We start from the raw sequence: 18255 nt of genomic DNA on the forward strand, positions 1-18255 counted from the left end.
TTGTATTGATAAGTTCATGCCTTTGATATTTTTACTATATTTTTATATTACCCCATAATTTTGCATTTACAGTATAATTTGATTGAATAATTGATAAGATTTAAATATGATTAATCTTGCATTATTTACATATTTAATCATTAATTATTTTTGTAAATAATTTATAATTAGTAACAGTTTTATTATAAATGGTTAATTAATTTACATGCAATAAATATGAATATACTATAGTCTTGACAATTGTCAAGTAATATTTTAAAATGAGGTAAATAAAATATTTTCATATAAACATAAATTTATCAAGTGTGAGAATAAAATTAATACTGCACGAAGCAAAACTTACCGAAGAGAAACATTCACTCTTGAAAGGAGTTCGTTTTAGTTAGATAGTTAAAGTAATCTTCAGTATAAAATTGGCTCCGATTATTTGAATGTCTTAATATTCTTTGATTGACAGGTTTAAAAAGTAATTTCAAATCTGTATTTGATAATATTTACCTAAAAATTTTCTCTATATACAAGCACTTGTAAAATATTATTAAAAAAAAGAAAAGAGAATATAAATTGAAAATCATTAGGTAAATAGATGTGGGCAGTCAACTGCATATATTCTATTCTTGTAAGTCAAGAATAAAAGATGAAAGAAAAAAAATTCAACGAAGGAAACCTGACGTTTTAATCTCAAGCATACAGATGGGGTCAGAAGAATTTTATAGAAGCTCAAGAACATGTAAGTAGTAGAAGATAGAAATAGAAGCAAGATTTTGATATTTCAAAAGTCGAGCAGATGATGAGACAGAATAAAATTACGAGCACAAATGATTCATGCTGACATCTGAAAATATTGTTTGTTATTTTGGCATTCATAGAATTTTCCCATCGATATACACGACGTTGAAAATGGACTAGTATATAAAGCGAAAGGCCTCTGCATTAAAAGAAATATTCGGCTTGGCGCGAGATTATCTGTTACATAAAATATTACATCAAAAGCGTCATGGTTGCTTCTTTCGGTGATGTTTATTTCTTTAATCGCAATGCCCTCAAAATTTAAATTGTTCATATTGCACTTACATTGCTGTGTTAGAAAATGCACTCATCAAATGCATCCACTAACATTATAATTTATAATTTGACGGCTCACGTTAAGATGTTTGTTTGCATATTTTTCTAACTACACATGATCAGTCTTTGTGATGATCTTTAGTTCAAGGGAACCACTCGATTAACGTAATATCCAGCGACGTCCGTGTTTATGTTTATCGAATAATCCAGGTAACAGTCAGATTCAATATCAAAACAGAAGTTGTTGTTGCTACTCGGATAGCAAGGTCTGAAACATAAAATTCATTATTGCTTGCATCAATACTTACCTGTGAATTTATTACTTAAAATTAATTAGAAGTCAATTAAGAAGATTATTTAAACATTTTAAATGTTAATAATTAAATTAAGAAAATATTCATTAAACGCATTAAAAATTATTAACATTTGTTAATATATTGGTTAATTTGTTGCTTTACATTTTTTTTTTCGTGTCCCACTTTACTCCATCTTCTCCCACGTTGTTTGCAAACTCGAAAATGAAGTAAAAAAAAATTCTTAAAAGATATGGAAATAAAAGAAAACAAGTTTTATTTCGTGCTCCGGTGAGTTTGAAAGAGTTAGTCTTAGTTTATTAAGATGGAATAAATCTAGAATTATTTTAATCATTGCCAATAATTTCATAAAGAACTTAAATTATCTTTCTACAGATAAACAAAAAATAATAATCATATCATTAAATTACTATATCTTTTTTAAAGATAATTTTGATTATTTAAAGTAATAAATTGAAATAATTAACTGCATAATTCTCATTTTTAATTTCAAAAAATAATTATAGTTGAAGTTAATTTCAAGTATCTCTTATTTATGAAGCATTTAACATTAGCATTTACTCTGATTGAACATAAATGTTCTTTTAATAATTCCCCTCTAGATATTCATGAATTGTTTTGTTAGTAAATGCATAATTTACTAAATATAATTCAATTCATTATCAACAAGTGATAAAGAAGTTCATTAATAACAATAAATATCTTATTTTGAACAATTGAAAGGAAACCGAGACGTTAAGTCACTAAATACCTCAATATCAAATAGAGATGAATAATATTAGAATTTTTTTTCTTATTATCGAAAGAGCCATATTGTTCCTGATTTTTCAGTTCCATTCATCTTTGATTAAGCTTCCAATACAATGAGGCGAATTCTTGGAAGTAGTGGTGCTTCGTTTATTTTATCATTAAAAACGAAAAAAAAAAAAAAAGAAAAATTGCGAAGAGAATAAGAGAAAGAGTATCAAGAAGAAAGAAAAGTGTATGGAGGGAGGGGAGGAAGAGAAACGAAGAGAGAGATGGTGTGAGAAAGAGAAAAAAGAGTATACTCCTCTCGTATCCCACGGGACTTCCGAACTCCGCAACTTTTGTCTGCTATCCTATTCTGTTACTCTGCATTCGTGCTACGTAGCCTTTTCCTTTTATTACTTTGTTCATCTTTTTTATCTCATCTCTTTAAAGAACGGCAAATTCGCAATGCGTTCAGCTATTCTTTTTCAATTAAATTGTTTAGTAACGCTTTGATTTATAATACTTCATAATCATCTGATTTTTTATTTATAATTGTGCTATTGTCACACTGAAGTTCAAATAAATACTCATTTTCATTGGATATTAATAAATAAGTTTTCACTATTATTTAATGGAAAAAAAATTCATTATTAATGACAAATATTAGTTCAATGAGGTTAATTATTAAAATGGGATTAATTTATAATTGATTTCATTGTTTTAATTTTGTAGTATTTTTCAATTATGAATAGAGTATTTCTGGTATAGAACATAAAAAATCGAAATTTAATGTTATTATTATTTTTTTTTAAGGTATTTTAATTTCTAGTTTCTTTTGAAAAATTAAAAAAAATTAATTTCAATACGATTAAATAAATAATACTAATGTGATAGTATTTCAATCGATTACCCGATTTCGATTTTCATTTATAACCGAATTATGCGAGAAATAGAGATTAAAAGAAAAATACGTACACGAAGATAAGACGAAAAAATGCAATTGTCTGATATTGAATCAGAGAGTTGGTTATTGATCCTTGAGTTTTATATACATCGTCTTGGAGTTTTAAGATGTTTGTAGATGTAGAGATATTGTGGTAAGAGTCAATGGGGAGAAGAAAAGCTGGGAGGTCGAAAGAGAAGGAAAGATTGAAGAGAAAGAGCCATCCGAGAAGTTGTGCGAACTTGTCAGAAAACCCGATTAAGCCACTGTGCATTCATTTTCTTGTACCATCTCGTCGACTTTTGCCCATACCCAGACATCGTCCTCAAACTTTGTTGGGCAAAGTTCTCTCGATTGGTTTACATACCGTGGTCGCGCAATTATTGTAAGTGAATTAATTCAACATTTGATTATATTGCTTACCATGATTGGATGGCCAATTGTAGTTACTCTTTTCTTCTATATCACCGGATTTTTGCTCGGATTTATTTATTTCGTTGAGGTTTGATCCAGATTTCTTATCTGAAAGTCAAGAAAAACATTCATAAATTTTACAAATTGAGTTACAGTTACATTACATTTATTTCTTTTAGAATTATTTACGTTTTATTATCTCATTCTTTTTGTTAAGTTATAACATTATTTATTATTATTAATTTTTTTTAATTAATCTACTACTTCATACTGTACATCTATGTATGTTATAATTGTTAAAAACAAATTATAAAGTGACTACAAAATACAATAGTTTGTGTATGGAGCTTTAATATTGAACACACTCTATGTGCATTATAATAATTCATATTTTTTTTCAGTATTCATATATCTACTTTATATGTTAATTGATTTGTTGACGCCATATTCACAAGTTTTAACTTTGTTAATATGACATACTTCCAAAAATGAAGTTATATCATGACATACTTGGATATTTCTATTCCTATAAAATCATCAATGAATGAATAATTCTTTATGACAATTCTATATTTAATCTAATGAAATAATTTATGTTGAAGAATAGAATATATGATTTATACTAGTTTATTAATTTATGTAAATGTATTGGACAAATAAAAAAAATTGAAACTTTCACAATAAGTAGAAAAGTCTTGTTTAGTCAGACATCAAAAATTTTTCGATTAATTAGAGTAGAGTTGTCGTTAGGTTTACCGAAAGACCATTAAAATTTTAATGACGAATTTGCTGCCTACTTGGTGCCTAAACCATATTTCCGCTCGGATTGTTTAAATTCAAGAAAAAAAATTTAGTAAAAGCTAATGAAAGATAATTCTTAATAAATAGATTTTGATTCATTAAAAAAGATTAAAATATTCAAGGATTGTATTGAAATGTATCTATTCTTTTCAAAAATGCTTAATTAATAATAGAAGAGAATAAAAGAGATGAATTTTTTTTAAATAAATAATTACTTTTGGATTGTATCAGAAAATACTGAATAAATTATTATCCAATACTTGTCTAAATTGAGATAATTTTAAAACCACCTTTATAAAACTGAGAAGATAATCAATGAATTTTCCACTAAAACATCTAATGACGTAAATCTTTAATTGCCTTAATACTATCATTTTGAAAGTCAGTTTATTACTTTTATCATTTAATGACTATTTATGTGAACCAATAAATTAAAAGAAACTTCTAACGAGTTCATTGATTGTCGTAATTTAGAGACAAAAGCATAAAAAAAATGATCACGTTTTATTTAACAGACCTAAATTGAATTTTATCTCTGAAATAATATTTATATGTAAGTTTGGCAGACTCATTAGAAATAAAAGGTTACGGGTGTTAAAGACAACGGAGCAAGCAGGTCCGAGACAAAGGGAGCGACAATGAAGTGCCTCTTGACTAAAGATGTTTACACCTCCATTGGCGTGTAAAGAGGGTAACAAGGGAGCTACAACGAGTATGCAAACTCAAGGTAAACACAATTCTCTTAACCTCATCTGAGGGCTTATATTCATTGGTTTGCCACGTTCAGTGTACAACATGACGCTTTCTCGTCTTCAAAGTCCATTTCGGAAGACCATCAGGATCCAGATTTACCTTTGTACTTAGATTTTATATGATTTTACGTTGTTTTTTTATTTTTTTTTGTGATATTATTTTATAAAACTTTGTCAAAGTATTGTAATTAAGGCTTACATAATTAACTACTCAACAGGAAGCACAATAATGGCTTCCATACATAAACGCAATATTTAGCTAAGAGCTTGATTGACAGTAAATACATAGTTACTAAAGTTGATTTTAGCTCACAAAATAAACAAGTATAATTTAAGTAATGTATTTTCATGTATATCACATAAATATTGTGAAAATATATCCTAAGGTACTGTGTCATTTGACATTTGCTAAACAGCTATTTTAGACCCTATAAAAAAATTAATTGTCATTTATTTGAGATAATTATTATTAGGTAGAGTTAAAATTTGGTTTTTTAATATTAGAAAATGTTTTTTAGTTAAAAATAATTTACAATGAAAGTTGAAAATATTTTTTTTATTCACTTGTTTAATTTTCATTAATTTATTCTTCTCCAGTTTTACTAGGAGATTTTAAGATAAATTGTAATATTAAATTTTCAATAAGACACTCAAAGACATTTTATTTGATTAAAGTACCCAACTTCGTCAAGTTTTTTTTAATCATAAAATTTTCCGAGCACAAAGCTGTCTGCTAAATCATTAGCTTATTAATCTTCAGAAATGAAAAAATATTACAAATATTGTAATTTAAAAGATCAATTTAAAGAGAAAATTGGAGGTCAGTTTTTCAATACAACAAAAAAGTATTGTAATTAAATTGAATGAAATTTAATTTTAATAATAGACATTATTTTTTTCAGATAATTGATGAATATTTTCAATTTAAATGATGAAAGGAAAAAAAAGGTAATAAATTGTTCATTTTGACTAAAATAAATAGCTTCAAAACTCTATAGAATACACTTAAGATCACGTTTAAGTTGCTATAGACACTTCACTTCACACGATACACTCGACACACGAAACAAGTGATGCGAAAACAACAGAATGACTAACAATAGATTTTTTTCTTGCACCTGAAGCTTCAGTTGAATTCAAATGCTATGTTTACGAATATGTTTGTGAACAGTCGATCAATCAGTTTATAAATTTTAAACGAATGACAATAATCTTGGAAATTTTAATTATACATGATAATAATCACTGCACTACACTACACTGCGAGAAATAAAAATTAAAAATTCATGTACGACACTGTACGAATTCTCATGTTAAAACTTAGGATTAATTGTTGCTATTACTGTTAATTATTATTATTTTTGAAGTATCACATGAGACTACAAAGAGTTAAATAAGCTCAAGAAAATTATAACATCAATTTTAAGACTGATTTTATATGATTTGTTATTGAAATTATTTCTAAAAAAAATTGATAATATATTTAATTGATGTCAGAGAATGAGGTTTTTTAAAAATATATGTATAAAAAAGGATTAATTAAATTATTTGATTAAAAAATTTATTACATATGCTGATAACAAAGTTAATAAACAATTAATTCAAAGAGTATTTTTTGAGCTAAATGAAGAATTGTTAATAGTTAATAAATCATATAAAAATGTCATGATTTAATTCAGAAAAATATTTAAATTATTTAATCAAACTTGAGGTCACATTGTATGACCGGATTATTAAAATAAAAATAAATTTTCTAAATCATTAAATAATTAAATTAAGTACGATTAATAAAATAATGTTACAGACATTTACAAAAATATTATCTATTAATATCAAGAGATATTCAGTGATTAAAGACTTATTAATTATCAAAAAATGAATAATTTTCATATAATGTTGAAGATTTAATAAAAATAGTCAAAAAATAAGTAGATAGAATAAAGCATTTAATTAGCTGGTAGATTACAGATTAAATTTCACTCGAATAACGTACTCGAATTAATGATCACATTCAGATTGTATTCTCGAATAGCCTATTTTGATAAGATAATTGATCGTCATATATAGATCTTATAGATATTTGTAATGTACATATATGCTCGTTTACATTATAATGAGAGGAGCAACATGAGGCTTGCCGATCATTCTGAACAATAGAGAATGTTGGAGAACAGTATCCAACAGCTTACTGGATTCTGACTAAGAAGGGCTGGTTGGTGGTACAGACGCATGCAAATTTTAGCTAAACATTAGCAGTGACAGAGCACGAGTTATATGAGGAGACTGCACGAACATTGTGTGGCATATAAGTGTACTAGAGGTGGGGTTGATACAACTGCGTTCACGTGCTGCTATCTGTCCCTCAATTTAACCCTCAGTAGGACTTGGTATAACTGCTCTAATTCCATTGTTTCAACATAAGTGACCATTATCACAATCAATGAAGCTATTGGATGTCAAGAGTGAGTGGCTTGCTTGTATATACGAGAGACATGGATTGTATTACACACAGTTATACTCATGTGGAGATTCGTTGATAGAAACATTATTTTCCTGGGACATAATCATAAAATTTGGGTAAAAACATGAGCTTGTGTTTAATACAATATTTGTATTTAATCTGATGAATTAATTTATGGTAACTAATTAGTCAATTATAAAACTACATAAGAGGAATCGTTGAGTGATGAGACTAATTGATTTTTATTCAATAGGTAGAAGGGTCCAACTTGCTAGGAAATGAAGTAATCATCCAGTCATGGCTGAGCAGACAACTACTGCTGAATGAGAACTTCATGCTAGTTCAATGATGAACCTATTCGATGTTCCTCCTAGGGATAGTCAAAAAATCATGTCATTTAAGAAGTCATCAAGTTGATGGTACCATGTTATCAAATACTATATTTTTAATTATATCAAGAAAGGAAGTTTCATTTTTGTTTTTTTTTTATAGAAACAATAACAATTTTATTTTAAAGAAAATCTAATCTCATGTTGGAATATAATTTCAATATTATTAACATAAAAACTTGATATGACTTTTTATATTTATTTGCTTGAGAAATGAAGCTAGCCAGCAGAGAGTTCTAATAAGTACTCGAATGTCTTATTATTAGAGGATTGATGAATCGAAATAATTTAAACAAAAATTTATTTTATCTATAAAAGAACATTTCTCAGCTGTATAGTATTATTTTTAGAATCTCTCTATTCTAGAGACTTTGAACAGATAGGTCTTTGTGATATGGTGATTTTTTTAAAATTACTTTGCATGTATAAATAATTAATTTATGCATATATATTTTTCTTTTAATAATAATAATATAGGTATATTGTGTTGATTACAGTTAAATTTACCTGTATGAATTGAGCATTATACGATAACGAAACTCTTGATGGGTTAACTTTACTCAATGTTATATCGTAGCAAGACCGCGAAAGCTAAACGAAGTAAAGTGGGAGTTTAAGCCACCGGCATCTCTTTACCGTGGTTCCGTTTCCGCCCCTCTGAGCAACACGTCAAGCTTGTACTTACCCTATTTACTCACTCTCCATCCTTATACTAGGAGATGCTCGACAGACTTCCTCAACTTTTGTGTAAGTTACAGAATATCAGGATTCAAGATACAAACATCACGAGTTTGTATACAGTTTTTAAGAAAGTGTTGGCTTTTTCATCGATTCACTCTAAAAGCTACTTTTATATTCACTTCGGTATTTTTTTCAAAATTGTCCCATAACAGTTAAGCCATATTCTTTTATCCTCAAACTTGTTGCAAGATTTTTCCAAACTTTCCAACCAAGTAACAATAATCAGTGGCTGCTTTTGGATCCAAGTATGACTTTTTGTCAATATTATTGCCACTAAGTTTATTATTATTTTTTTTGTTTCCTTACCACCATTTATGCGTGTAGATGCGTGAGCAGTTATGTACAAAATAGATATCGCGGAGGTTAGTAGTTGGTAGATAAAACACGATGTAGTGGTATGAGTACGAGGGAGCAAACATTAATGCCACCCCACAGACCGCAGATGTTGCGCCAATTACAAACCTCACCTCTTCCCCTTTACCGCCCACACTGTTTCCCCTACATTCTGTTCCGACAAGCGCTTGAGGCGTAAGCCATTTCTCTAGCGGATACCGACTTATGCCATCGTCGTCGTCGTAGTAGTTGGAACAAGCAATTCTCTACTAGTGCCATTTCTCTTCCTCTTCATACTTAACTTTTTCTTCATTCAAACCTTTAATGTGTAAAATAGCTTCAAATAAGTTATGGTGAAAAATTAACTCTGTCAAAGGTACTTAATTCACTAAAATATCCATCAGATATTTTTTTCTAAAATGACACACACAAGTTCTTCTTCAAAATTTTCAAGAATTTTGGCATTTAAAGCTTCTCTGCTTTTAAATGGTATTTTCATGATGAATAAAATACCTTTTCTTTCATGAATGATATGTTGAACCTTTTTGGAATTTAATATAATGAGGTTTGTATTTTAATGCGCTTTTAGAATGACGAGAAGTTGAAAAGAAAATGTGAGGTAAACGAAGGTCAAGATGATTAAGAATAGAGAAAAGAGCAATAGTGGGTATAACGAAAACGAGTGAACGCATGTATTCATGAACAGCTGTGTAATGTGCGTACAAGTTTGCGTGGCTGTTATACATATATGCATGTGACTGTACGTGGTTGCTGATATTATTCTTGGGTCTGCCTCGCTGGAGCATTATTAGTTTTGGCGTGTTAGCATACATGAAATATTGATGTTACAACCCTCACTATAGTCTGTGGCAGTCTAGCAGCACTACCGTATCTCAGCTCTTCCTACTTCACTCGTTCTCTTTCTCTTCTACTCTTTACACCATCGTACTTTCACCAACCACACTGCTCAGCCAATCTGTCGCCACTCTAAGTCCGTCCACTAACTTTCCGTGGTGTCGTTTAAGGTCGTATGCGGGCCGATTGCCTCAAAGTTACTCTCTGAAGGTGTTATAGCTTTTTGAACTGTTCTAAACGTGAAGTGACGACGTATGGAGCTTTACCGAATAAAATTTTTATTTCTCCATTTTTATTTTTCATACACACTTCAGTTAAATAATTTAATTTTTTTTGCGATTATTATTATAAAAATAATTCATCGAAACAATTTCTTGTACCGTTATTTTATAATATTAAAAAAATAAGAATGTATTTATAAATTTATTTTTGTGTTTTATCAAATGCACTAAAAGTGTTTTAATATGACATCACATTTTTAATTAATATTGTAGTAACTTTTAATGGACTTGAATATATTCAAGTGATTGCAATATTAATCAAATCGATGACGTCATATCAAAACATTCAGAGTGCATAGAAATTAAACACTTTAAAATAGAAGTTTTGAAATATTCTTATTTCACTAGTAGAAAGTATTTAAGATCATAGTAATGTAAGACTTCTTTGATCAAATACTTTATAATTAGTGTAAGATAATACTTATATCTAAAAATGTTCTGTGAGCTAAATAATTAATTTAAGAATGTCTCTTGAAACAGCAGCAATAAAATAAAATTTTGAAGGTCTTATAGAAAAGTTTGTTTTAAAGAAAAAGTTGTAAATTTTTTTCCAGATTTTAAATTTAAAGCTTTTAGAAATGTTGTTTAACAATGAAGTAAATGAAGAAAAATAAAATATATTTTATCGCAATAGTTTAAAGTAATGCTTTACTCTTGAAGCTAATTTATTTCCTGAATTGATCGAATGCATGCAACGAAAATATCATAATGCACTACTTTACCAATTTTCGGAGTTTTCCCATTCGGAAACATGAGCGAACTTGGTTTACTATCTATAGAATTATTAACTTCCGTTAAAACATCCCACACTAAACAAAAAGAATTGAATAATTATTTATCGTGATTGAGCAAAAATGTTGGAAATAGAATAAAATTTTTACCATTTTTCACCAATTCCGTTGTTGTTGGGCTTGGACTGGTACTTGGTGGGGTAGACACTGAAACAAAACAAAAGTTTTTATTTCTAATAAAAGTATTATTACAGTATGGTGTGGGGGTACATATGCACAATAACACACAAAAAAATAATGGTATATCGTCACTAGAGAAGATAAGAGTCGTCGCAGAAGATAACACACAGTTGTTATGAATTGCACCACCTGTTACTAACTTTACCTTTTAAACCTATTACATAACTGATGTAGTATGGTGGTGAAACTGGTGTGACCAGCCGCCTAAATCTTCATCATATTTTATCCGGTTACTGGGCAAACCAATGTTTGGTGGTAGTCGTGTCGAGAGTATATGCTTGAATAATTAGCCTTAATTTGGTCATTCGTCTTAACTTGATACAATTACGTAGAACGTTTGTCTACTTCGCATATGATTGAGCTAAATATATATGAAATGTTTTTTTTTTAGCTTAGAAATTTCAACAAATTTTTCATTTAGTTAGAAAATTTAACAAGTTCAAGATTGATTGACGTTTATAAAAAAAAGTGATGGAAAAAAGCGTTACGAGCTCGATCGAGAGTTAGCTGACTGGGAAAATATGTGGCATCAAATTTCGATTAATCACAAGGTTGACGCAAACGAGACGAGCTTGCATAACGAATAGTGTGGTATGTAAACAAGTTTGGTCAACTCAAAGCTGTTGCTCAAAGTTTAAAGTTTGTTTTCTTTAGTACATTTGAAAAAGTCAATTGCAAAGTGACGCTTTTATGGGAATATTTTTTTTTTGAATTCACAACATACTTCAAATAATTGCCCAGTCACAACGTTCTTGAATCAACTTTTAATTAAGCCATTTATGAAACTGTTTATTTATTCAATTAGCAACATTTTCTTGCTCCATCCAGGACATTTTCCTCATTTTCTAAACTATTGTGATTGAGGTAGCATCAATGTTCATTTACTTTATCTGTTGATAAAAAATATATTCATTTGAATCTATAAGCATAAATCTGATCCCTCTTCGGGACCTTTGGTCTATCTTTACCCAAGTCTGATATTCCTACCAAGCATATTTAGAATCCTCTGAACCATCAATATTAAATATTTTATGAGTAATATTCTTACTTGATTTCGAATAAACAAAAAGTTGTTTCTAAATTCATCTTAGCTATAACTGCTGATAAATTTATAAGGAATTACAACAGATGTACACATGATTAAAAATACTATTCTGATATTAATAATACAATTTTTAGTTCGCCCCAGTAGAAACAAAGATGAACTCAATCTTTATCCAATGTTGTACCAATGTATCTAATCTTGGTTCAACGTTGAGTTAAAGATGAGCCAATCTTTTTTCCTATTAGGGTGAGATTCAAGAGAAAAGGGAAGTTGAAATTTTTTTCATTAAATATATCGAGGTTTATTTCAGCAATTGACGACATGTCTTCAAGTCAAAATATCAACCTGGTTGTTAAATAGAAATGTATGCAAATGATGGTAGCTGTCAACTCAATTTGATCATGACAATATAGAAAACATTTCCAATTAATATTTAATACTTCAGTTTAATTCATTATGATTCTAAATAGCATTAAAAGTTATTGTTTATTTTATTCAAGTAATAAGGCAAATATACCCGTATGACAAGTATTCTGATTTTATCCTACATGCAAAGAAAAGAGAAAATCTTATAGTTTATGACCGTCCAACAAGGAATACATTGTAAGTCTAGATAGCAAGGTTTTAAAAAAAATATTCTATCAAGTTATCCTAGTCTCTTGTTTATCCAAATTTTTTAATCTTAAATAATTTTTGTCTTGTTTAATACAAGGTGTGCAGTTAAAGGGTTGACACTTCTATCATTGTTCAAAGAAGTCTGATTATAAAACATCAAACCAATGTTTCCTCTGAACTGTCAACTTAAAAAGAAACAATTAATTTACACGAGTTGTAACAAAATTTTTTTACTAACCATATTTAATAGTTGGAGTCTTCTTAATATTGGTGATACCATTATTTTATTTGGTATATTTTCTGGAAGATTTCATGCATCATTTCAATAAAATTATGTGAATAGAAATAAGCAGTCACAAAAATTCATTTATCATTTTTGTGAGTTTGTGACGGAAGAATGAGTCACTGGCCGATAGGACGGTAAAAAGAGGACATTGAATAGATAGAGGAAATAGAGACTGAGAGATGGAGAATAAGAGGAAAGAATGATGACGACAACAACCAAGAGTTGCCATTTTGTTCCCGGCTGAGTGGCAGCCAGACTGAGCGAGGTAGAACATTTTTGATTTATCGAGCTAACTTTTATTTCTCCCGGGATATATTAAAACTCGTTGTCTCGACCATTTAACTTCATATTCTTCTGATTGATGATTGGTTGCACAGACACGTATCGTGTGAACAGTCAACTTTTTGCTATATTCGATCTAACACTATTAATTTGACATATTAAATTTTAAAATCTTTCCATATCAACAGTAATTATTGTTGTCAACTATTTCGGACTAAAAAATTTTACCATTTAAGCTTATAAAAGCTTCACGGTGAAAAAGTTTACCGGAATCTCGTTAAAATCTCCAACATTCTCTAATTAGCGTAATGGGACGGTCTTTGCTTTACTCGTCCATCTGTTCACGGTTGCCAACTAAACTTACACTATACTTTGGTCGAGTCGTCAATCGTCCCAAACTTCACTTCATTAAATTTACATTTTTTTTTTCTTTTACCTAATTTTTATCCAATTCATAAAAAGATTCCACTCGTTATATAATCTATCGTATATTTATATATCTATATAGCATTAGTATGCGGTCAATGTCACATTCTTCCTCATCTTCTTCCTTATGACCCTTCCATGACACGGGACTATCCGTTAATTTTCCATCCCGTGACTCCAATCAATCTTACGAAGCGTCAGTGATTCTCTCTTAGTGCGAAGTTGGCTTTTTCTTCTTTCTATGTTCGATATGTCATGAGATGACACATTTCATCAAGCAATGTCATTAATGTTAAAAAAAATTTAAGGTACGGTATAAAGTTTTTATTTTCCAGCTCGCTTTTTTTTTAACCTACAAAAGTTGTACTATTTAAATAGATGTTATCATTTATGTTATTCAATTTCAGCTTCAGGCAAAAAAATTTTACTATTCTCGAAGATAGAGTAATACCATTTCGATAACTATTTGCAGGTTATGCGTGCATAGCGGCATAGAAGTTTCTGCTCTAGACAGTAGCCCTCGGCTGATTTGAGTTATTCGCTAATGTGTTGTATAAATCCTTCTGATAAATACATCTGTGAACGAAAGATCAGTTGAAACTTTTGTTTAGCACAGTGATATTGGTTAAATGCAAGGCTTATCAATGCAAATGAAATTTACCTGAAAAAAGATATGAGCATTAATGATGTCTCATTAGTTTTATTTAATTATTTGCCATTTTCTTCTGATTAATCCTTTTGTTGTGATAACAATCGGACGTATAAGTTTCTATGTGATTTTAAACTGATAAAATTAATTCAATTAGAGACAAAATAGCGAAGAGTGAGATAAGTATGAATGTAGAATAATTACAAATGTGGTAGTTTTGAAGTTTCCAAGCCAGATGATATAAATTCATTTTGAAAAGAACAATTGTATAAGGAATCAAATATATTAAATTTAAAACCATCTGGAAAATTATCAGGACTAAATTAAGGACTGTGTCAAAAATGTTGGAGATTTTATAAGACTCTTATCATGATAAGAATGTAACTTACAAGAATTTAACGCCTTCAACCATAAGTTTCTAATCCGATTACTCTATAAAATTCAGATAATATTGTGCTATTGTTCAATCTTATAACAATAAATTAACTCTTTAATTAGTTCCTATTAAAAAAAATTACTCATACGAATGAAGATTTAATGAGAAATATCAAAAAGCAAAGTATTATTCATCTTTGAAGGGCATTTTCATGGATTTTTTAATTAGGCTCTGATAGGTATTATATTAAATACCATAATATGACATGCTTCATCAAGCTATTAACACAGTTCTGATAGTCATCAAACATGCTCTGATTTTTTTCTTCTCAACCAGAGACTTCTATGCATCATTAATAGCCAAATATAAAAAATCAATTGGTATTAATCTTACCAATTTAATTTTAAAATGATATGCTCCATAATTAATAGACCATTTAATACTTTTATTCAGCTCTAAAATATTGGAAACACTTGAAATTATTCTGTAGTGTGTGAAGAACTGTGGTTATTAATAATGACATATTTTTAAAATAAATATTGCAATAAATTAATATTGTTTGTTATTATAATTTATTATCCAATGTTATTGTGTAAAATTTATTGGATAAAAAGAAGAAGTATTCATTGAAAAATAATTTTAATTATCGATGAAAACCAATCACTCTAATACTATGAGCTTGTCTGAACAGCTACTATTAAGAGCTGATCTTCCCTATATCAAAAGCGAGCCAGCTCGTTAACACGTTCTCGAGGGTCTGTTGATAGTTTATTATGATTGCAACGATCGATAGATACGACGTTTGAGTACTTGTAATGCGTCGATATGGAGAGAATGTATCGTAGGGTTGCCCTAACTTGGTAATTGTGGTAACATAGGTGGGTGCTGTTGCTTATTAAGCATCCCGCTCGCTACCGTAATTGATTGAGCTTGAATGAATTACGTACCACCAAATGATAGACAAAAGTGAGTTGATCCGATTTGATAGATAGTGAAAATTCATTTCATTCATGTTGAATATTTATCTACATATTCAATTAAAAACAATTATTTATTTATCTAGCAGAAGTGAATTTGTTGAGGAATATTTTGACCGCATAATTTGCAGTTTTAGAGTTTTCCGATCAAATTTATTATAAACTCAATTGCCAATCACAATACTTCTCACTGAACATTCTATCGTCATGTAAATTCCCAGCAATTTCGACATAATCCTGTGCTGCACAAAAAGGGTTCTAATCGTATTACCAATGCCAACCGTATTTCCATATGTTAGGTCAACCACGCTTATTGATACTGAAATTAAAAAAAAAATATTTCCTGATATTTCGTTCTTATTTTTATTGAATACCAAAATTTTTTATTATTCAAAGAATATTGTCAATGAAACATTATTTTGCAATTGAAATTAATATTTTCATCTTTCGAGGTATTTATCTTTATTTTCCAAAAATGATTGAGTAAAAATCACTTCCAAGTAATAAATATTCTTTGATTCTTTTTCAGAATTTGTTCAAAAGCCAGTCTCCAACATTAGACCAAGGTTGAATGCACTGACCAGTAATATGCTAACCCTGTTTCCTACTGAAAATAGTGCAGCAGTTGTCAAACACGTGAGTTTAGAACATACTTTTCAAAATGAATCACTATAAGTTAGTGATTGATTCTGAATGCCAAGCTTACTGACTGAATCAATGCCTAAAGTGATCCTGGAAAACTGAATAGCTACTGTCTAAGCAGGGGTGCTAAATTGGTGTTAAAATGAACAATAATGGGTCCATTGTATAACCCCACTCAGGTAATTTATTTGAAGAGAATGCTATTGAAGCACTATCAAGAAAATAATGTAGAAGATTATTCCTACAATTAAATCTTGATTTAATATTTTTATTGTAAATAATAGTTAATATTAAATTGCATCTGATAAGTAAAAAAAGATAAAGACATTAGACAGTCTAAAAAATGTTCAAATAGATCTCCACCTGATCTCAACTATCCTTCTCTTGAAACAAATCAGTCAAAATTATTATTCACCGTACACCACTACCAGGTTTAATGCTGAATAAATCAATAACCGCATTCACACTGATAGTTAGTCAATAATCGCTGATTTCCAGGTACCTTTACTGATTTATTCTAAAAGAGAACGACAGCAGAAAACCGTTAAGGGGATTCTAAGTTTCATAAGGCATTGACACCTGAATGAGGCACTCTTGGTTCGATCTGAATCCGATCCTTGAAAGTTATTCACTTGACAAGCTAAGAGAGGCATATTTTCATAACATGAATTATATTTAAATTAAGTTCATTTAGACTTGAAGTCAGACTTTAGTTTTAAAAATTTCTTCAGGATCACTACTCTTATCATCGATCTATCTTGATTTAAATCATTTATGGTTGAGCTTTTGTTGAAATAAACTTGATAGTTTCAGGAAATGAATATAAAATATTGAATAATATGATATGCAATAATAATTTATATATTAAATATTAATAATGTTTTATGGGAATAAATTTATAATATTCCTTTTCAGCTCTTCATCTACATGTTGATGATGTTTTTTTGATGTATCATGTTTCATTTGTTGTTTTACGTTTTGAATGAAACATTGTAAAAGTATGTCTACAAAATAATAAAGAAGAAAAATAAAATAAATATTTTAATTAACTAAATTTTTTTTGGATAGAAAATCTGTTGGCTATGAAACCTCAAAGGTTTCCAACCTTTGGAATTTATATATATATATTACATGATATAAATGATCAAAATGTGAACATTAATATGGTTTTTTTTTGTCAAAAGAATACTTCAAATAACTAGACACAAATGAATTGGATAAAATATATTTCTTTTAGAAGAACAAGTCCTGATAATTTAAAAAGTTCGTTATTATTTAAATTAACAGCTATTCAAAGAATGAAAAATTTTATATTTTTTTAACATAATTAAAATTCTTTTAACATTTAATCTACAACTAAACTTATTTTGTAGATGTTAAGAATAAAATCATAATTATAATTGAAATATTCTGCAATATGAATAATAAAAACTTGATTCTTTGTAACTCTTTGTAATACTTCATTAACTTTTCTGTCTTGTGAAATCTTTAATTTGACTTACCATATTTATAAAGCTGGATTTTTTTAATAGTAAGATTTTTTTCCAGTTCAAAAAATTAATAATTTTACAAGTTTATTTAATCTGAAAAGAGTGCAGAAGAAATTTTTAAGTTTCTATATTACTCGCAAACTGAAAGTTTACAAGTATGAAGGAGGTTAGATGTCAACTGAAAATTTTACAAGTTTCCTGTCTCAATGTTTATAGAATTCAACCTCGTTTTAGATTGAATTTTAAAAAGGAAACATTAAATGAGTTTTTAAAAAATATTGTTTTCAAAGTATAGGTATGAATTTTTGAAAACTATGGCTCTTCTATTTCAAAGTCTTGACATATTATGCATGTCTTGTATGTATTACTTATGGAACTACTATTTATTCAAAAACACTTAGAAGTCTAAAAAAAT

General features: G+C 28.7%; 1 protein-coding gene across 1 annotated transcript in view; it reads right to left on the reverse strand.

Moving 5' to 3' along the window:
• Positions 1-747: 747 nt before the first annotated feature.
• LOC118063895 (lachesin-like) overlaps positions 748-18255 on the reverse strand; it is a 70683-nt gene continuing 53175 nt past the window's right edge. The window contains exons 8-11 of the mRNA XM_035078117.1: positions 10963-11019; positions 10804-10890; positions 3478-3576; positions 748-1333 (exon numbers count right to left, since the gene is read on the reverse strand). Coding sequence (XP_034934008.1) covers positions 1260-1333; positions 3478-3576; positions 10804-10890; positions 10963-11019 — 317 coding nt within the window. The 3' untranslated portion in view covers positions 748-1259. The remainder of the gene's footprint in view (positions 1334-3477; positions 3577-10803; positions 10891-10962; positions 11020-18255) is intronic.

Source organism: Chelonus insularis, unplaced genomic scaffold (assembly GCF_013357705.1).
Source record: "Chelonus insularis isolate UGA/USDA-ARS -01 unplaced genomic scaffold, ASM1335770v1 contig_116_pilon, whole genome shotgun sequence".
Taxonomy (NCBI): domain Eukaryota; kingdom Metazoa; phylum Arthropoda; class Insecta; order Hymenoptera; family Braconidae; genus Chelonus; species Chelonus insularis.